Consider the following 22,834-nt stretch of genomic DNA (forward strand, 5'->3'; position numbering starts at 1 on the left):
ATTTCCTTTTCGTCTGGGTCCTTAGATAGTCCTGGCCAACTGCTGCTACCTCACACACCATTGGACTCTCCTGCTACTAGTTCTCAGACTTTACAGCAAAATTTAAACTTAAATTTAGAAAGTTGATATGGCAGATACTATTGAGCAACTGGGAGTTTAAGGGGACTTTGGACTTTACCTAGTGGGATCATCATTACAATTAGGAAGTTTTGGCTTAGAGTCCATTGATTCCCAAGAATGTAACCTTAGCAGATGTGTGGAAGGTACTTATTAATATGGAAAAAAAATCATTGTCCTATTCAATATCGCAGTTTGGTAATTTCTCAGTTGAGACTAAGAATGATCTTGCTGATCATGGTACACATTTAATTCATTTGGAAGCTACTTCAATGTCTATAACATCTCAAATATCCTCTTTACAATTTTCTAATGCTTCCTTTATAAAGGATAGTCTAATGTTACAAAAACAATATGAAAATTTGGAAAATGAGATTCGTATAAAGAATCTTCGTTTCCTAAATTTTCCTGTATCAAGGTTACTATCAGCTACTGAATTGATTAAAAAATATCTTGGTGAAGTTTTAGCTATTTCCTCTGTAAAAGATATGATTATTTAAAAAATGTATTATGTTCCTAGGTTTAGGATTAGGTCAGAAGGAAGGATGTATATATTGCAAGGGGATAGTCCTAAGTTGACCTCTTTCTTGGAGGCTTCTATTGATGATATACTCAGAGATTCTCTTTTGGTATCATTATATAGTGAACAAGATAAAAATTTGGTGCTTCAAAATATTTTTAAAAATAAAGGTATTCCTTTTTGTGGTCAGAAAATTCAAATATTTCCTGATGCTGCTAGATATACTCAGTTGAGGAGGAAACTATTTTTGTCATTGAAGCCAAGAGTTTTATCTTTGGGGGTGCTATTTTTCTTAAAGTTACCTGCAAATGTCTAGTTACATATCAGAAGAACAAGCTTATATTTCAAGATCCTTCCCACCTTGAGACATTTTTAGTAGACAAAGGGAAGTGAAAATGTGTATATAATATGATCGTTGTGAAAGGTATATATGAAATTAAGTTAATTTCTCTCTCATCACTGTATTTCTTACAGATTTCTTTTGATCTTTTGGTCTGCCTGAAATCTCCACAATGATTGGGGACTACTCTATTGGAATATTTTGGTGAAAGGGATAATTCTGCTGTTTTGATTGTAATTCCAATATGTTTTCTTGATGGATATTTTCAAAGTATCTTGTTGAAATCCAATTAAATATTAATTAAAAAAAAAGTGTTGCTGATAGTGCTGAACCCTGGGGAACACCTGTATTGATTGGGAAAGGGTCAGATATGTGGTTGCCCAGTTTGACTTGGAATGTCTTATCAACTAGGAAGGAAGAAAACCATTTGAGAACACTTCCATCTATTCCAATTTTTCTCATCTGATGGAAAAGCAGGGTATGGTTCACAGTGTCGAAGGCTGCTTTTAAATTTATTAAAAACGGGATATAAGATTCATCATTGTCAAACCCCTGTAGTACAGTGTCCATTAAAGATATTAGTAGAGTTTCTGTTGAGCGATCTTTGCTGAAACTGAATTGGTTTGGGTACAGAGTATCAATGTCTTCTAGGTGGTTTTCCAACTGAGAAAACACTGCCTTTTCTAGAATTTTTGCAATAAAAGGTAAGTTGGATATTGGTCTGTAATTCTCCCAATCATCAATTCTGCCTGTTTTGTTTTTTTAGGATTGGTTTGATCACAACTTGTTTTGCCCTATAAGGGACCAATCCTTCTGAGAGCGAGTGGTTGATTATGGTTGTGATTGGCTAAAAGACAGGAAACAGAGAGTAGGATTAAATGGGCAATTTTCTCAGTGGAAGGGAGTGGACAGTGGAGTGCCTCAGGGATCTGTATTGGGACCCTTACTGTTCAATATATTTATAAATGATCTGGAAAGAAATACGACGAGTGAGAATCAAATTTGCAGATGACACAAAATTGTTCAGAGTAGTTAAATCACAAGCAGATTGTGATAAATTGCAGGAAGACCTTGTGAGACTGGAAAATTGGGCATCCAAATGGCAGATGAAATTTAATGTGGATAAGTGCAAGGTGATGCATATAGGGAAAAATAACCCATGCTATAATTACACGATGTTGGGTTCCATATTAGGTGCTACAACCCAAGAAAGAGATCTAGGTGTCATAGTGGATAACACATTGAAATCGTCGGTTCAGTGTGCTGCGGCAGTCAAAAAAGCAAACAGAATGTTGGGAATTATTAGAAAAGGAATGATGAATAAAACGGAAAATGTCATAATGCCTCTGTATCGCTCCATGGTGAGACCGCACCTTGAATACTGTGTACAATTCTGGTCGCCGCATCTCAAAAAAGATATAATTGCAATGGAGAAGGTACAGAGAAGGGCTACCAAAATGATAAGGGGAATGGAACAACTCCCCTATGAGGAAAGACTAAAGAGGTTAGGACTTTTCAGCTTGGAGAAGAGACGACTGAGGGGGGATATGATAGAGGTGTTTAAAATCATGAGAGGTCTAGAACGGGTAGATGTGAATCGGTTATTTACTCTTTCGGATAGTAGAAAGACTAGGGGACACTCCATGAAGTTAGCATGGGGCACATTTAAAACTAATCGGAGAAAGTTCTTTTTTACTCAACGCACAATTAAACTCTGGAATTTGTTGCCAGAGAATGTGGTTCGTGCAGTTAGTATAGCTGTGTTTAAAAAAGGATTGGATAAGTTCTTGGAGGAGAAGTCCATTACCTGCTATTAAGTTCACTTAGAGAATAGCCACTGCCATTAGCAATGGTTACATGGAATAGACTTAGTTTTTGGGTACTTGCCAGGTTCTTATGGCCTGGATTGGCCACTGTTGGAAACAGGATGCTGGGCTTGATGGACCCTTGGTCTGACCCAGTATGGCATTTTCTTATGTTCTTATTTGTTTTAGTGATTATGTCATGTACTATTTTCAGGGAACTCGCCGGAATTAGGTCTAATGGATGGATAGCTGGCTTAATTGTGTAATGATTTGATTTATTTCCATTTTAGTGACTATGTCAAATGAGTTCCATTTAGGCTGCACATGCTTTTCTTCAGGTTATTTAGTCGGCGAGCAAGTTGATAATTGTGTTTTTACCTTATTGATTTTATCTAACAATGAGGTAACATTCATTGCAAGCATTTTTTGAGAAGATGTAGTTACTTGGGATGGACGAAGATGGGTCCTTGATTAGGTGTTTTATGGTTCTGAAGAGTAATCAGACCAGGGCAATATTTTGTGAAGGGTTTTGATTAGACAATTATTGTTGGCAAATATTAGATCTAGGGTATGTCCTGCTTTGTGAGTGGGGTTGGTTACAAATTGTGACCATCCCATTGCTTCTATTGTGTCTAAAAAGATTTTGCAGGCAGTGGTTTTTGGTGTTTTATCTACATGTAGGTTAAAGTCTCCTACAATTAGTGTAGAGTCAGGTGTTGGAAGCACTTTGGTGAATAATTTGATTAAAGGTGCGCATGTAGTGGTACATGTGGATAGTAATCACATAGGAAGGGGCAAAAGGGAGGTCATGGGGGCTAAATTTAGGAAGGAAATTGAAATACAGAATCTCCAGGGCTGCATTCTCAGACACACACAGGACCCCAGAGACAGGCTGGTGATGGGAAGAAGGCTTTATATTTGTTAGGAACTGGAGAACAGTTCCTAACAAAGGGGGAGCTGTTTTGACAGGATGGGCTCCACCTCAACCAGGGTGGAACCCAACTGCTGGCAATAACATTTCAAAAGGAAAATAGAGAAGCTTTTAAACTAAATCATGGAGGAAAACAGATACTCACTCCGAAATGCACAATTCAGAGGGCAAAATCTTCAAAGGATACCGACAAATTAGTATATCCTGACAGAGAGATATATCCTGATATTGCTCCATGGTGAGACCGCACCTTGAATACTGTGTACAATTCTGGTCGCCGCATCTCAAAAAAGATTTAGTTGCGATGGAGAAGGTACAGAGAAGAGCGACCAAAATGATAAAGGGGATGGAACAGCTCCCCTATGAGGAAAGGTTAAAGAGGTTAGGGCTGTTCAGATTGGAGAAGAGATGGCTGAGGGGGGATATGATAGAGGTCTTGAACGAGTAGATATTGGCTGTTTTTACAAGCCTTTCCAGCAACTTCCTCCCACTGATAATTGTAAATTTGCAGAGCTGTAAATATTAGAATTTCACTATGGTCGTCCACATGTATATATACAATTTCTGATCTACTTTTGCTTTCTCTATTTTCTAATTAATCAATCTTACCTCTTTCCTCTTCCTTTGCCTTTCATAATCTCCACATCAATGTTATCCGTTGATGTGCCTCAACACATCTCACTTTCATCCACTATTCCTCAATGTCATCCTGTAAATAACGTTACTCCTCAATGCCAACTTTAAACTGCTAATAACCCCCCATATATAATCAATCTTGTACATTGTTCCTGTACTTTGTTCTTGTACATTGTTCTTGTACATTGTTCTTGTACATTGTTCCTTATATAAGTCTATTTAACCTAGTTGTTGCTCCTGTTCCTTGTAAAGGCCTCACCATTGTTTCATGGTGATGCCATTTTAGTTCTATGTTAACCGATACGATGTGCAAACGGATATCGGTATATAAAAAATACCAAATAAAATAAATAAATAAAATAAATAATAGATGTGAATCGGTTATTTACACTTTCGAATAATAGAAGGACTAGGGAGCATTCCATGAAGTTAGCAAGTAGCACATTTAAGACTAATCGGAGAAAATTCTTTTTCACTCAACACACAATAAACCTCTGGAATTTGTTGCCAGAGGATGTGGTTAGTGCAGTTAGTGTAGCTGGGTTCAAAAAAGGTATTCTACCACCCGCCTTGCCAGGATGAGGAAACAAACTGTAAAATGCTAATACAAATTTAGCAGGCTAATAAAAGCAGCAACACAATAATAATGGGAGATTTCAGTTACCCAAGTATTGATTGGGTAAATGTCACTTCCCGACATGCTAGGGAGGTAAAATTCCTAGATGCCATAAATGACTGCTTCATGCAGTAACTAGAACTGACAAGAAAGGAATTACTTTAGACCTAGTTCTTAGTGAATGCAGGACATAGTGAAAGGCATAAAAATAGTGGATCCACTTGGCAATAGTGATTATAAAGATAAATAAAATTGTATATTTAAAAATATTAATATCCCACTGTTCCTAACAAATTATCCTCAGTGGTTAACAATAAAACAGAAGCAAAATAAAACACACCACCACATAACATAAAACACCATATTACAATTGTAGCAACCATCATAATATCCCCTAACAGTGCCCAGCACAAGAGAATATCATCGCTAAAAATGTACAGGGATTAACAATTTTACCATCAACAGCATTCCAATTGGCTACAAATTTAGGGCGGATTTTGTAAGTTCGCAGAACTTAGAAAATCCGGTTTTAACAGGGGGCGGGGGGGGGGGGGGGGGGGCCCAGTCCTGCACTAGCCGGCAGCGACTGCACAGCCGCAGTGCGATTGCTGCCGGCGATGCACCGAATAACTACACCATAAAAGGTGTAGTTACTCGGCACGAAATAGACAGCAAAAAGGCTCCTTACCTTTTCGCTGTCTGCGCCGTCTTCGTGGAGTCGGCCCCGGTGACGCCCCGACTCCTCCTCTTCCAGGGCCGACTCCGCCCTGATGTCCCCTTCGCAGGCGTGCGCTACGGTTTCTAGTTATCGCACGCTTGCGCTGGTAGCAATGGTAGCGCAAGCATGCGATTGCCTTATAAAATAAGGCCCTTAGTCATTTGCAAAAGCTTTAGTAAAAGAATGCCCTTAATTTTTTGCTGGAAGGTTAAATAACTCTTCCAATTGTAATTCTAACAGAAGTGCATTCCACAAATATGACCAGCAATTGCAAAGGTTTTCAAACGAGTTAACTAAATGACTGTTTGAAGGAAAGTACACATAACTGGGACTGACAAGATGATCATAACAGACAGCTAGGAACATACTAAGAGAGAACTGATTTCAGATAACTAGGTGCATTTCTCATATAATCCTTTTAAAACATAAGACGTGCCTTGCTGGGTCGGATGAAAGATCCATTGATCCCAGCATCCTATCTCCGATGGTGGCCAATCCGATTCTTTAGGAAGTACCCAACAAATTGCAAACAGAAGATCCAGTTTCCTGTTTCTCACTCACAGGGACAGGCTGTGGCTCTGCTCAAATTCACCTGGCAAATAAGTGCTTATGAACTTTTCCTCAAGGAAAGTGTCCAAACCTCTTTTAAACCCCACTAAGCTTTATGCTTGACCACATCCTCCTTTAAACCAAGGGAATAACAAAACCATAAAGATGGAAGGATTATTAGAGAAACCCTCACATATTAGAGTAATATTCTGTTTGCTCAAATATGACCATGTCCACCAGCACCAAATTCCACAGCTTCATTATGCACTGAGTGAAACCCCCCCCCAACATACTTTCTCCAGTTTATTTTAAATCTACTACCTGCTAGTTTCCTAGAGTATCCCTTAGGCCTAGTACTATTTTAAAAGATAAATAACTGTTCCTTATTTACCTGTTGCATCTCATTCATGGCTGAATAAACTTCTATCATATCCACATCTCAATCATCTCTTCTCCAAGCTGAAAAGCCCTAACCTGTCTGTCCTGTCTTCATAACGCAGCTGTTCCATCCCTATTATTTCTGTTGCCCTTCTCTGTCTCTTTCTTAAGACGGGAGCATCCAGAACTGCACACAGTATTCAAGGTTTGATTGCACAGTAGATCTATACAGAGGCATTATGATATTCACAATTTTATTCTTCATTCCTTTCCAAATAATTCCAAACATTCTATTTGCTTTTTCAATTGCCATAGCACATTCAGCTGAGAATTTTAATGTACTGTCCATAATGACTACAAGATCCCCCTTCTAGATAGTTACTCCTAATTTTGAAATCAAGCATTGCACATCTATAGCTTCCATTATTTTTCCCTATGTGCATCACTTTGCACTTGTCCAAATTAAATATCATCTGCCATTTAGGTGCCAGTTCCCTAGTCTCACAAAGTCCTGCAGTTCCCTCAGTCTGTTTGTGTTTTAACTACTTTAAAATTTTTGTGTTATCTGCAGATCTGATCACTTCACTTGTTGCTCCCTTTTCCAGATCTTTAATGAATGGATTAAACACAGGTCCCAGTACAGATCCCCAGGGCACACCACTTTACCGTTCTCCATTTTGGTTGCTCTTCTCTGTACCTTTTCTATTTCTGCTATAGAAGGTACAGAGAAGGGTAACCAAAGATAAAGTGGATGGAATGGCTTCCCATTGAGGGAAAACTAAATAGGTTAGGGGTCTTCAGCCTGGAGAAGAGACGAATGAGCAGAAATACAATGAGGTTTCTAAAATCTTGAGTGGTGGGGAAGTTATTTACCTGTTCAGATAGTAATAAGTAGCAGTCCATTTAAATAAATTGTTGCTAGAGGATGTGGTGAAAACATCATAGCTGGGATTAAAAGAGGTTTAGAAAAGCTGCTGGAGGAAAATTCCATAAACCATTATTAGTCACATAGACATGGAAAGGTCACTGCTAATCCCTGGTTATTAACAAGAAGTATTGGATCTATTCTTTGGGTTCCTGCCAGGTACTTGTGACCTGAATAGCCTCTGTCGGAGACAATAAGCAGGGTTCAAGGAACATCTGGTCCGACCCAGTATGGTAATTCTTAGGTTTCTTATAGCCTGAAAACCAGTTTGGCAAGGAAGTGCTTGACAACAGGATTGAGAACCACTGCTCTAGAACAAGAGATACAGGAGCAAGATCAGAAAATATTTCTTCATGGATATCATGATGGATGCATAGAATGGTCTCCCAGAGGAGATGGTGGATACAAAATGCTAGCAGATTTTTAAAATAAAGCATGGGATATGCACAGAGACGCCCTACAGGCAAAGCGAATGGTAATAAACTACTAGGGTAACCTCCATGCAACAGCGGTTATAATACACAACAGATGTGACAGAACGGCATTGGGCATCCAAGAAGGTTGTGGTGACCGGCATGGAGGGCCCATGAGTAAATCCCAAACCTGAATGAACACAGGGAGGGTCGAATTGCATTTTTATTTAGTTTTACAACAATTTTAATATCCTGAGAGGCTGTGGAAATTACTACAAAGCTTGGTAATAAGGCATAGAAGGGGGGCTGAATGATGACTCAAGTCTTGGTCTTGAAAGAATCAATATTAAAGATGGCCTGGCAGCGAGATGGTGAAGATCATCACTTATCAGTATTCTGACCAGGTTGGGGACGGGGGTGGAGGGTAGTGGTAGGAAAACCGTTGTAAGGTTGGGTAGAAGACACAGGTAAGAGAGAGCTGGCATTGGGTCGGGTATGGGAATTTGTACGTGCATCCACCCAAAGTGGACGGATCTGAATTGGGCAGACTGGGTGGGCCATTTTGGTCTTATCTTGTCATTTATTATATTACTATGTAAAGTAATTACATTTATCCAATCCTCTCAACATTTTTTCCTCCAGAGATTTAGATTAATTCTGTTATTAAAAATATTTGATCAATTAGAAATTGCCTCAGTGTTTTTGTTCAAATATTAATCAATTGATCCAAGGACTGAATTAATCCAAATTTTTAAAAGAGAAATTTATAATTATTAAATACATATTTTATGAAATGTTGTCATTAATATAGCAAACCTTAAGTATATGGATTCAGGTTTCATCAATTTGTAATAAAATCCTAATAGCAAGAATCATAAAATACATACATTAACCAATGCAATATAAAATTGTTTATCCATATTATAAATACAGTAAAATAAAATCAACTCAAGTTGCTAAATGTGTTGTAGTTCTAAAGCTAGTTTTGGATTTTAGATTTAATTACTTGCCTTTTCCAAATCTGAGTTGAAGATGAGTTACAATCAGGTACTGTAACTATTTATCTGCCTGAAGGACTTATAATCTAAGTTGTAAATGGGTCATGCCTCAATCATACTCTGGAGATATTGTCTGAATGAACATGTGATAAAATTACCTTTCTAATGCAATCCTCAATAAAGATAAGTGTCTACCAGTCATTATACTATTTCTTTGTGATGCATATACCTGCCCATCAGTTCATTTCATAAGGTCACCAAAATGTTTTATATGTTAATACAACATCTTCCGCTGTCCTGAGCTGGATGGAAGTCCACCTTAAGGTTTCGCAGCTCAGGTAAATATTTTTTACCTGGAGAGCAAATACCATCAGCGTCCAAGATTTCATGGCGCCATATTGGTTTCCGTGTAGCTGCATCCAGCATTGGACCCATGACTTTATCAAATGTTTGATTGGTGTAGCGTTTCAGGGTGCACTTTGCATTCTTGTATACGAGGCAGCGTCCAAAGCCTATTAGGCAAAATAGAAACTATTAATGCAACATCAATCAGCATCCAGGTGCAAAAAGGACAAACAAATCATGTCTATAGTACACCAGATTCTAATTATGCGAAAACTGAACAGCCTAAGATCAGTTTAAAAATCTTGTACAGTTCTGTACAGGTATTATTAGAGAAAACAGGAAGATGACTTTGGTTTCTCAGAAGCAAATTTGATTCGTAAATCTGCAATACATGCTGCAATGCTGAAAATATCTATTTTGTTGGCTCCTAGGAATTCTTTTTTACATTACAATTATATTTAATTGAAACCATTGTAAGTTATATGCAACCATGTCTATTACTGTGAAGATCTGCCTTGCAAAAAAAGTCACACTCCAGCTATTCAAGCTGTGTTTATACTTTAGAATCTGTTTCCTCCCATGAGGTCTTTCTTCAGCTCTTCATGCTGTATTCCTACTTTCTGTGCATCAAGGAGCTGCTGTGAGGAAGCAGATATCTCTATGAAATATGTTGAGTGTTTTCTTTTTAGGTATCCATCAAGATAAAATTAATCTGCTATATATCCAAAAATATGGACTGCCTGTGAAGTTGTTTGCTGCTTGGTATTTATGTAGGGAATATGCAATGCTGAAAACACGCTACAACATTTTCAAAAGCACCACACTTGGTTCTTACCTCTGTCCAAAGAGGCCTTGTTTAGGACCAAAGCATCCTCAATGTCATAACCACTGTAACTCATCACAGCAACGGTTGCATTCTGGCCAGCTGGCAGCTTCTCAAACTCAATTAGCTCAATGGTTTTCGTTTTGACCATTGGCTTCTGTGGATATGCTAGCAGGTACATCAGAGTATCAATTCTGTTCCTCTGGTTGTAAGCAATGGTACCTACAAAACCAATTAAATCCAATTTTATTACTAGCATCTCAACTTAAATTCTGATATTTTATTGCTGGCACAGTTGTAAAAAAATGCTGCAACACGAGAAATGACTAGTGATGTTTTAAAATATGTTGAAACATGCTATGAAACCAAACATCTAGACTGCATATACAGAAGATTAATGATCTCTCAATTTTGTAATGGTTTCTAAAGAGCAATGATTTCTAAAAATTAGCATTGTGATATCAAATCCTCTATGCTCACACATTTTGAGTAAAAAAATTAATTTGAGCTGACCCTCAGCCACATTACGGGTATTATAAATTCTCCTGTGCAAACAGCTCCAGCCTTCCTGTCTCTCATCCAAAGTGGTGGAAAAAGTTGTTTACCTCCAACTCTAAGATTTTCTAGATGAGTACAATATCATACACCACTACCAATCTGAGTTCTGGAAAGGCCATGGAACAGAATCTGTCCTGTTGGCCATTACAAACCGTATCCACCTCCATGAGGATCAAGGTGGCTAATTCCCTCATGGTCCTATTTGATCTCTTGGCTGCCTTTGATATAGCTGATTACCATTTCCTGATCCAGCACCTAAAGGGCATCAGCATCTATGGCACTGCCCTAAAGAGGTTCGAATCATTCCTCGCCAATAGAACTGCAATCAATTATGTGGGCCAACAATCCGTCCTGCCCTACAGAACTCAACCAATACTTTTCAACATCTATATGCGTCCTTCAATATCAAATGTTACTTATTTGCACATGGCATCCAAATCTGCATCAAAATGAGATGTGACTAAGCTTCATCTATTACCAATCTCAATAACTGTCTTATGGCAGTTGCCCAATGGCTTAGCAAACACAAACTCATATTAAACATATCTAAATCAGATCTCTGGCTCAGCACCAATGGCACCTCTACAATTGCTTCCCTCGCTAGCAGGTACCACCTTCCATCCTAAGGAGTCAATATGAAACTTAAGGGATCAACTCGACTAAAACTTCACAATGGAGCCCCACATCTCAAAAGTAGAAAGGTCCTCCTTCATGTATCAGCATCGGAATCATCAACTACATAATTTCCTTGATAAACATAATCTTGCTACTGTAATCCATGCATTAATCACCAGCCAAATCGATTACTGAAATTGCCTATACAATGGCATCTCACAATACAATTCAAAGTGCCTCCAGCTCCTAAGAAAGTACAAATGCAACTGATCATATCAAGTCTATTCCACCCAAACTTCACTAGCTCCCAGCAGAAAGCAGAATAAAATGTAAAACTCTCTGCGCTGTCACAGATGGACAGGCCCCTGAATACATCTCTCACCTTACGCATCCTCAAGGGAATGCTGGTCTACTGAAACTGCTCTTTCCTTTCCTCCGCTGACTGCTGCCAGATAACTCTGTACTTTCAGCTGTTAGGCACTACCATTAACCCTGTGCCTGGAGCCAGGTTACCTTAAATTCACAAAGAAATGCCCATGTCTGGCTTTTCAGCCAGGCCTTCACCTACGATTCACATCTTCAGCCCAACTTCCTGAACCCTCTACAAAGGACTGTGTTATATAGAACAGGGACAGAAATGGGTCTTCAAACTTATTCAGAACCCGGATTTCCTATGCTGGATCCCAATGCTATATTAACTGCAAATTCCGATTCGATTGAAAGCTGTTCCTATGCTTCGGTTCATTTAAATGTATTATAATCCACCTTGAGACCAACTTTGGGAAAAGGTGGAATATGAAATGTTCACAAATAAATTAATAATACAAGGCTGGGAACTTCTTCAGCTGATAAAAAATAGGAAAGTGAAATAATACAATCTTACCAAGCATCATAAAAACCCAGATTCAGGAGGCTTCACATGTTTATTTTAATTTTGGATTTTGATTTCTAATCAGGACTAGAGAGGGCCTGGGAAAGGATGAAAACAATCTCCCCATATACTACCCATCACAGAACAAGTGAAGCGCAAGCAAACTGCAAGCTTTTTCCGCACTATCCAACCACACCTCAGATATTGCAGAGGTAACAGCAGTGCTTGCTTCCATCACAGAATAAAGCACAAGCGACAGGCGCGCAGCGTTACCAGAGAACGGGTATGGGATGGGTAAGCAACACTACCCACTGCTCCCAGACAATGCAAATAGCAGCAGTGCTTGCTTCCATCACAGAATAAAGCACAAGCGACAGGCGCGCAGCGTTACCAGAGAACGGGTATGGGATGGGTAAGCAACGCTGCCCACTGCTCCCAGACAATGCAAATAGCAGCAGTGCTTGCTTCCATCACAGAATAAAGCACAACTGACAGGCACGCAGCGTTACCAGAGAACGGGTATGGGATGGGTAAGCAACACTGCCCACTGCTCCCAGACAATGCAAATAGCAGCAGTGCTTGCTTCCATCACAGAATAAAGCACAAGCGACAGGCGCGCAGCGTTACCAGAGAACAGGTATGGGATGGGTAAGCAACGCTGCCCACTGCTCCCAGACAATGCAAATAGCAGCAGTGCTTGCTTCCATCACAGAATAAAGCACAAGTGACAGGCGCGCAGCGTTACCAGAGAACGGGTATGGGATGGGTAAGCAACGCTGCCCACTGCTCCCAGACAATGCAAATAGCAGCAGTGCTTGCTTCCATCACAGAATAAAGCACAAGTGACAGGCGCGCAGCGTTACCAGAGAACGGGTATGGGATGGGTAAGCAACACTGCCCACTGCTCCCAGACAATGCAAATAGCAGCAGTGCTTGCTTCCATCACAGAATAAAGCACAAGCGACAGGCGCGCAGCGTTACCAGAGAACGGGTATGGGATGGGTAAGCAACGCTGCCCACTGCTCCCAGACAATGCAAATAGCAGCAGTGCTTGCTTCCATCACAGAATAAAGCACAAGCGACAGGCGCGCAGCGTTACCAGAGAACGGGTATGGGATGGGTAAGCAACACTGCCCACTGCTCCCAGACAATGCAAATAGCAGCAGTGCTTGCTTTCATCACAGAATAAAGCACAAGCGACAGGCGCGCAGCGTTACCAGAGAACGGGTATGGGATGGGTAAGCAACACTGCCCACTGCTCCCAGACAATGCAAATAGCAGCAGTGCAAGCTTCCCCTCCTACTCTTCTCCACTAAGATAACTCAACACTTCTGTAGTTACAGTACAGCAGTGTGAGAAAGTACTTCCCAGTTACCCACGCAATCCTGGGTCGTCGGGGGACACTGGCGGTGTTCTGTACAGTCAGGAACCAGACTGACCTTTCAATTAAATTTCATTTCATGTAAATCACCACATGGCTAGCATTTGGACTGGATTTCAGATCAAAGGCTCTGTGTCCCTCTGCTAATTTCCAATAATCCAGTGCTAAAGTAAAAATGTCTGTATTCCTGTGCCAATCCTTAATGTAAAAGGCTGTGTATGCCTTTGCCTGCTGCTTGAAACCCCCAGTCCTACAGGTGACAGGCTCTGTGGCCCTGCATGAATTGCCCTAGAGGAATCAGATTCTGTACCTCCAGTCCCATCCAGCTCCGTATCCCTGTCCAAGTTCCTAACTCTCCAGTCCTAGAGAGAGCACACTCTCTATCCCTGCACCCATGCCAAACCATTCAGCTCTGTGTCCACCATTCTTCCAATTCCTATTGCTTAAACATTTTCAGTGAGAGTCTGAACTTCTCTTCATCATATTTTACTCGTTTCTTTTGGAATAATAAAAGAAAAGTTAAGCATGGGGAGAGATTTTCAGGTGACATTCTGAATGGACAAATTCAGCAACTTCGCTAGTGCCCTAAAACAAAAGTCACAATCCACACAGAGCGCAATATAAAACAAAATAAAAAACACCATTAAATGTGGATTTTTTTTTTTTTAAGAATCCTGAGCAACTGGGGGTGGGGGGAGGGAGATGGCATCTCACATAGAGCTGGGTCCTTCCCATTAAAACCACATCTGGCAACAGCTGTAACTTCTACTAAACACCAGCAAACACAGAATCCAAAATCAGTCACTAGACTTTGTTCCTATACTAAAAAATGAAAGGAAATAAAGCAATATAAAAGCTCAGTGTCTGAAGTTTCATAATAAACTCTGTTACCCTTGTAAAATCCAAATAGAGCATGTGGAGAAGCTCCTTTCAGCAGCTTAGCTCTGAAACATCTTGCGGCAACGTAGAGATAAACCATTTCGGACTATCCGAATATTTCAGGACTTGATTATGGTGTCCTCATAAGCTAAGGTTTAAAATAAGCTTTTATCAGGTTTTGTCATAACAGAAACAAAGAATTTGAGGGGTTGTTTTTTTTTTTTTTTTTATAGCTCAGGATGTTCAGCTGCTTTGTCTACTCAGCATCAGCAGTAACGTCAGAGGATTGTATCCAAGGAGCTAAATATGCAGGACCCGGGGTCAGAGCAGCTGAATACACCAAGCTCAGAAAACACAGACAATGAATTGCAAATGACACCCAAAACAAAAGGTAGAAAAAACCTTCACAGAGAAAAGTACAAAAGAGCTGGGCAGATTGTGAATGGTCTCTCTGTACACAGAAATCTTACTGAACTGTGTGTGGCAACAAGCAAGGAGCCAGCTAAAGCAGCCCAGCTCGAAAGCCAAGCAGCTGTGCTGGAAACTGCAAAGGTCTTACCTGAGCATGAACCAAAAGCCAAAATGGTAATTTTTTAAGTAAACTTGCTGTAAGAAAATATGGAGAAGGTATCTGTTTCAGTACAGGAAGAGAGAAGGAATAGAAGCCTGAACAGATTATAAAATGGAGAGGGGAGGCAGCATGTTAAGCTGTGCAGAAATCAAATAAGCAATGTAACTTAAAATATAAACTACTGACAGCTTAACTGCCTTATCTTATCTTAACTGCCTTATCTCTTCAATTACCTTAACATTTTTATTTTTATCAATTCTTCATAGTATTGTGAGAAACATCCTGAAACACGTATGTCAGAATACATTTCCAAATAAGTTAATTATTCTGAACCAGTATAAGACTGCACGCTATGCAAACTATAAAGGAGATCAATGGAAAAAAAAAAGTTTATATTGAGTTTGTTACCCACTCAGAACGAGCTTTATTGGACGTTGCAGACTACAAGTACTTTTAAATAAATTAAATTGGAAACCTGTGAACTTTTCTTTAAACTTTATTTTTTATCAACAGATGGTGCATTACAGGAAGAAAAAGGAAAAGTAGGAAACCAGTATAATTCCAGGAATTAATTACTCTAATTATAGCGGTTAATTTCTCTAATTATAGAGGTTAGTTTTGACCTGCACCGGGAAAGTGTACAGAAAAGCAGAAAAAACTGCTTTTCTGTACACCCTCCGACTTAATATCATAGCGATATTAAGTCGGAGGACCCAAAATTAAAAAAAAAAAAAAAATCAGCCTGCGGGTTGGAAGACAGACGCTCAATTTTGCAGGCATCCGTTTTCCAAATCCGTGGCTTTCAGCAGGTTCGACAACCGACGCCGGTAAAGGGAAGTGATAATCCCCTTGTACAGGTCCTTGGTGAGGCCTCACCTGGAGTACTGTGTTCAGTTCTGGAGACCGTATCTCCGTAGGGACAGAGACAGGACGGAGGCGGTCAGAGAAGGGCAACCAAAATGGTGGGGGGTCTCCATTAAATGACTTATGAGGAGAGGTTGAAGGGCTATATATGTAAAAGGGAAGTGATAATCCCCTTGTACAGGTCCTTGGTGAGGCCTCACCTGGAGTACTGTGTTCAGTTCTGGAGACCGTATCTCCGTAGGGACAGAGACAGGACGGAGGCGGTCCAGAGAAGCGCTACCAAAATGGTGGGGAGTCTCCATTAAATGACTTATGAGGAGAGGTTGAAGGACTATATATGTAAAAGGGAAGTGATAATCCCCTTGTACAGGTCCTTGGTGAGGCCTCACCTGGAGTACTGTGTTCAGTTCTGGAGACCATATCTCCGTAGGGACAGAGACAGGACGGAGGCGGTCCAGAGAAGGGCAACCAAAATGGTGGGGAGTCTCCATTAAATGACTTATGAGGAGAGGTTGAAGGGCTATATATGTAAAAGGGAAGTGATAATCCCCTTGTACAGGTCCTTGGTGAGGCCTCACCTGGAGTACTGTGTTCAGTTCTGGAGACCGTATCTCCGTAGGGACAGAGACAGGACGGAGGCGGTCAGAGAAGGGCAACCAAAATGGTGGGGAGTCTCCATTAAATGACTTATGAGGAGAGGTTGAAGGACTATATATGTAAAATATGGAGGAGAGGAGAAGCAGGGTAGATATGATACAGACCTTCAGATACCTGAAAGGTTTTAATGATGCACAATCGACAAACCTTTTCCATGGGAAAGAAGTTAGCAGAACCAGGGGTCACATAATGAAACTCCAGGGAGGACGACTCAGAATCAATGTCAGGAAATATTTCTTCACGGAGAGGGTGGTGGATGCCTGGAACGCCCTCCTGGAGGGGGTGATGAAGACAAAAATGGTGAAGGATTTCAAAGGGGCATGAGATAAACACTGTGGATCCCTAAAAGGCTCGAGGATGGGAATAAATAAAGCTTAACCAGCACAGAGCGGCGGTTGCTGCCCTTGACAGAAACATGGGGGTAATCTGCACGGAGCGGCAGTTACTACCTTGGGAAGCTTGCTGGGCAGACTAGATGGACCAATTTGGTCTTTTTCTGCCGTCATTACTATGTTACTATGTAACCCGCCAGGCTGCCCAGTTCCCCTAACCCCAACAGGAGTGGGAACAATGTTGAAATGACATGCTGATAATTCAGAAAAGAGTCACATATATAAAACGCAATTCATTGAATAAGGTATACCCTCATAAGTGGTCTAACGTACACCTTCGCTTAGCAGCGTTTTAACTTTTGTACACTGATATCACTGTGACTGCCCATTCGACTTTTAATCACGGGGTAACCTTTTTCAAATGCGTAACAAGCACTGCCGCTTCTTTTAAAGCAGAACTTTTCACTGCCGTCTCTCTTTTGAAACAGAACATTTTTTTTAAATTTTTGGTCTCCATGCCGAGCATGGAGACCAAAGGAAGGCCTAAAATCCTGTCTCTAAGTATTTTTCTCTCTTTTTTTTTTTTTAAATTATCAGAGCTCAGCACTTACTGGCTAAGTACAGAGACACTCTCCAGCTGTGGAGGGAGAGGGCATGTGCCAACACCGCCGAGCTTGGCCTCCTGCACCCGCTGCCTTTCAGCTGCACAGGCGGAAAAGTCCACTCTGGGTACCAGCTACTGGACCAAGGCACACCTCTGAGGAACCACGGAATTCACCTCAGGAATTTCTCAACTGGGGGAGAGACCTTTAGTTATCACCACAGGAGAGCGGGGCTCTCAATTTAAAATTCTCCTTCCAAAATTCACAGCAATCCCATAGGGAGATGCATGTTCACCATCTGCTGGAGGCTGAGAATACTGGCAGGCTAAGGGTCACTGCAGGACCAAGCTGCAGATGGAGATGGAGCAAGCTGACCGTAACGTCAGCTTGCTCCATCTCCATCTGCTGGCTGGTGAGCATAACCCACTGGCCTGAGTCCATCTGTCTACACACTAGGAAATACAACATTGAGATTCCATGACAGTGGAAGTGTTTGACAAAGGTCTCTTCTGCCACGAGCGTTTCATTATCTTACACACTAAAAGATGTATAGATATCAGTTTGCCATCCACTTGAATATGGTAGGCCACAAAGACACTGAGTTGTTTAAATACAACTGACCTTTGCAAGTCCCTCTTCAGGGCTTAACTTATTCTCCTCAATTCTGTTTTTAATCATAAATATCATATTGAAGTTGTTTTTATTCAATCTATGTCTGCTAAATTTACTACTTTTTGTTACACTATTGTCTTGATAGAGGTTTTTAAATTTTATTTATGTATGTTCTTGTGTAAGCCAGCTAGGGTTATTGCATAGGTGGCATATAAATAAAATAACCTGTAACCTAGTTACTTTGACCATTTATGCACTGAGACCAAAGTAGAAGAGGAAGAATAGGTACTGGAGCAACTGCTTGAGCTCGCAGGCAAATGAGTCCAGGGAGTTTACCTGACACCAAAATGAAAATCTTTTCCATTTAAAACAGTATGCTTTTCTTGGTGAAGGCCTCGTGGTGGAGATTACAATATCTTCAACTTCCTTAGATAATGACAGCAATGAGACTATCAAGTGCTCAACATCCATGTCATCAAGGTGAGATAAGGAAGGCTCAGATGACAGTCAATCCTCCTCCGATTTAAAGACTGGATCCCAGAGAGATCGGAAGACCGATTGACAACTTGACAAGGTATGAGAATTAAACTTATCTGGGCCAAACTGGAGCAATGAGGATCAAGCATGCACCATCCTTCAGGTCTTTCACATTGTTGAGGCTCCAGTGGAAATGGTGGAAAAGCATACAGTAGATCTGCATCCCATTTGAGCAGAAAAGTATCCAGAATGGACCTGAGTTTGCTTTGAAGAATGAAGCAGAATTTTTCCACTTTCCTGTTGTGCTCTGATGTGACAATATCAACCAATGGGCAACCTCAGAGATCGAACAACTGTCTGCCATTGGTTGATCTAGAGATAATTTGCGAGGACAAAACACTATGGTGAGGCAATGTGCCAATGTTTTGGAGATCCCAGGAAGGTAGGTTGTATGTTTTGGAGATCCCAGGAAGGTAGGTTGCTTGCAGGAAGGATTTGTGACTGCAAGCCCACTCTCAAATTTTCAGGGATTCTTGGCAGAGAATCCATAACCCTTTGCCCCCTTGCTTGTTGATGAAAAGCATTGCTGCTTGGTTCTCAGTTTGGATCAGAATTATATTTCCCTGAAGATGTGAAAAAGCTCTTAATATATTTCTGATTACTCATAGCTCCAGAAGATTGATTTGAAACAGACGTTCTATTGGATTCTGAAACGACCCATGTGTGCATTAATCCCCTGATGGACCCATTTGTTATTAGCATCACCTGATGAGGTAGAAGCTGAGGTAGAAGCTGAAGGGGAGCTCCCATCTCCAGCATATCTGGATCTAGCTACCACTGGAGAGTCTCCTTCGTACATACTTTGACGCTCATCAGAGAAAACAAGGGCTGAACCATCTGTTACCACTGTATGCAGAGGACTCACTGGAGAATCCACATGTTGAGGCAGGTCATGGGGACAACATGTACTGCTGCCGCCATGTGACTCAGGACAACCAATATCTCTCTGGGTGAGACAATCCCTTTGTATAAGGTTCTGGATCAAGTGTCAAAGGCAGCACACTCAAATGGATGAAACATTCTCTTCCAGAGTCTATCCATGCCCCTATGAACTTGTTTCTTTGGGCGGGTGTTATGGGCTAGAGGGTGGACCCTGACAGGCCAAGAGGCCGTACTGAATCATGAGGTGTAGATGTGGTAGTGCAGGCAAGGTCGTGGCAGGCGGAGATCAAGCAAAAGTGGAGGTCAAGATTCAGGGCCTGTGGTAGGTAGAAGTAGTGTCAAGTTCAGGCAAGAATCAAGGGCAGGTAGCAAGCAGAAGCAGAGTCAAGGTCATGCAGGATAAAAACCAGGAAATAGCAACTGGAACAACTACTAGCGAAGGAATAAGGGAAGGAAACCTGTTGCTCAGGTGTCAGCCCACAGGACTGGGCCTCTCTATGTAGCAGCAGTGGTGACATCAGTCCCCGCCACAGGGAGGCAGTTCTGCTGGTCTATAAATCTGTATCTTGAATGCTGATCAAATTGTGATTGGTTATTATGTGTTTTTATATTTTAAGTTATGTGGAATCTTTGCTTTGTTTGGCTGTTTTTGCTTATATTTACTTTTATTGATAATTATGATTCTGTTTTTATTTGTACTTCCACTTGGGTAACACGTTTTATCAAGCATGATATTAAGTTTTAAGAAATGAAATGAAACAGAAGAACACAAAATTTGCCATACTGGGTCAGACCATCAAGCCCAAGGATCCCAAAAGATCGATAGATTCCATTCTGCTTATCCCAGGGATAAGCAGTTGATTTCCCCAAATCCACCTTAATAATGGTTTATGGTCTTTTCTTCTATTTATTTATTTATTATTTTTATATACTGACATTTGATCTCAATTGAGATATCACACCGGTTTACATTCAGGTACTGTAGGTATTTCTCTATCCCCAGAGGGCTTACAATCTAAGTTTTTGTACCTGAGGCAATGGAGGGTAAAGTGACTTGCCCAAGGTCACAAGGAGCAACAGCTGGACTCAAACCCTGGTCTCCTGGTTCATAGTCCACTGCTCTAACCACTAGGCTATTCCTCCTCCCTAAATTCTAGGAATTTCTCTAAACCTTTTTTAAACCCAACTACATTAACAGTTTTCACTGCATTGTCCAGCAACAAATTCCAGAGTTCAATTATGCACTGAGTAAAAAAAAAATATTTTTTCCTATGTATTAAATGTATCTAATAAATTCATTGCCTCCTAGTCTTTGTACTTTTTGAAAGAGTAAACTGATTCGCATTTACCCATTCGACTCCACTCATCATTTTATAAACCTCTATCATCATTTTATAAACCTCTATCATATCTTCCCAATATGTATAAACCTCTATCATATCTTCCCAATATGTATTGTATGGATTGTATTGTATGGAAATTCTGATTATGTAATTTTATGAAACGTGTTAATTATGTTAATACTGTTACTCCAGTTCCTATTCACTTTTCTCACTCTTTCCTACTCTTCATGCTTTTGCTTTCTCCCTACCCCCTCTCTCCTTTTTCCTCCTCTGCTCCCCTTCCCTGTTTTTTGTAATTTCTGTTTCCTTTCTCCATGAGTTGATTGTAAACCGGTATGTGTCCTACGAATATCGGTATATTAAAAATTAAAAAGTTAAAAGTTAGCTGTCTCTTCTCCATGCTGAAGAGCCCTAACATTTTTAGTCTTTCTTTATAGAGGAATTGTTCCATCCCCTTTATCATTTTAATAACTCTTCTCTGTACCTTTCCTAACTCTGCTATATCCTTTTTGAAATGTGGTGACCAGCACTTCACAAAATACTCAAGTCGCAGCATGAAACGATATAGAGCCATGATGATATTTCTCTGTTTTATTCTCCATTCTTCCTAGCATACTATTTACTTTCTTGGCTGCACAGCACATTGAGCAGAGGATTTCAACACACTAGCAATAATGATACCTAGATCCTTTTCCGGGGTGGTGACTCCCAATGTGGAACTATGCATTGTGTCGCTATAATTTGAGTTGCTCTTCACTACAAGCATCATTTGGCTCTTGTCCACATTAAATGAAATCTTCCATTTGCATGCCCAGACTCCCAGTCTTGTAAGGTTTTCTTGTAATTTCTTACAATCCTCTTGTGATTTAATAACTTTGAGTAATTTTGTATCAGCAAATTGGATCACTTCACTAAGAACATGCCATACTGGGTCAGACCAAAGGTCCATCAAGCCCAGCATCCTGTTTCCAACAGTGGCCAATCCAGGCCATAAGAACCTGGCAAGTACCCAAAAACTAAGTCTATCCCATGTTACTGTTGCTAGTAATAGCAGTGGCTATCTTCTAAGTCATCTTAATTAATAGCAGGTAATGGACTTCTCCTCCAAGAACTTATCCAATCCTTTTTTAAACCCAGCTACACTAACTGCACTAACCACATCCTCTGGCAACAAATTCTGGAATTTAATTGTGCGTTGAGTGAAAAATAATTTTCTCCGATTAGTCTTAAATGTGATACTTGCTAACTTCATGGAGTGTCCCCTAGTCCTATTATCCAAAAGTGTAAATAACTGATTCACATCTACTCGTTCAAGACTTCTCATGATTTTAAAGACCTCTATCATATCCCCCCTCAGCCATCTCTTCTCCAAGCTTAACAGCCCTAACCTCTTCAGCCTTTCCTCTTAGGGGAGTTGTTCCACCCCCTTTATCATTTTGGTTGCCCTTCTCTGTAGCTTCTCCATTGCAACTATATTTTTTTTTTGAGATGTGCGACCAGAATTGTACACAGTATTCAAGGTGCAGTCTCACCATGGAGCGATACAGAGGCATTATGACATTTTCCATTTTATTAACCGTTCAATTCCTAATAATTCCTAACATTGGCCTGGATTCATCAAAATGCACCAAATATCGCATGTGATAGGAAAAGGGGCATGTTTTATGGTAATAGGAAATTTATCGCAATTTGCGCTAATACCTATGCGAAGTGCTAAGTTACCACAAATTGTGATGACGTTTTCACACTTTGCGATAAGTGCCAGAATTGTATTTCCTAAATACAACCACGGGGGGGGGGGGGGGGGGGGGGGGGGGATCATGTTTAGTAGGTCTAAGCTCCCAGAGAGCCAGCTGTCAGGGCCCTTCTACGAGAGAGAGAGAGAGAGAGAGAGAGAGAAGCCCTAATGCCCTCATCCTAGGTAGGTATTTATATCTCTAAAGGAGGCCCACCTAGTAACTCGAGATGAGGTTTAGGTATTAGTGTAGACATTCAAAATGACACGTACAAACAGAA

The 22,834-nt window shown here is 40.5% G+C and overlaps 1 protein-coding gene across 3 annotated transcripts in view; it reads right to left on the minus strand.

Moving 5' to 3' along the window:
• Positions 1-22,834, minus strand: part of POLR3B (RNA polymerase III subunit B) — a 527,519-nt gene that overhangs the window by 118,321 nt on the left and 386,364 nt on the right. For all 3 annotated transcript variants that reach the window (XR_003856035.1, XM_029597388.1, XM_029597387.1), the window contains 2 exons: positions 10,127-10,336; positions 9,300-9,458 (listed from right to left, as the gene is read on the minus strand). Coding sequence is in view for 2 of the 3 variants with exons in the window: in XM_029597388.1 (XP_029453248.1) it covers positions 9,300-9,458; positions 10,127-10,336 (369 nt within the window). In the remaining variant the exon portion in view is untranslated. The remainder of the gene's footprint in view (positions 1-9,299; positions 9,459-10,126; positions 10,337-22,834) is intronic.

Source organism: Rhinatrema bivittatum, chromosome 4 (assembly GCF_901001135.1).
Source record: "Rhinatrema bivittatum chromosome 4, aRhiBiv1.1, whole genome shotgun sequence".
Lineage (NCBI taxonomy): Eukaryota > Metazoa > Chordata > Amphibia > Gymnophiona > Rhinatrematidae > Rhinatrema > Rhinatrema bivittatum.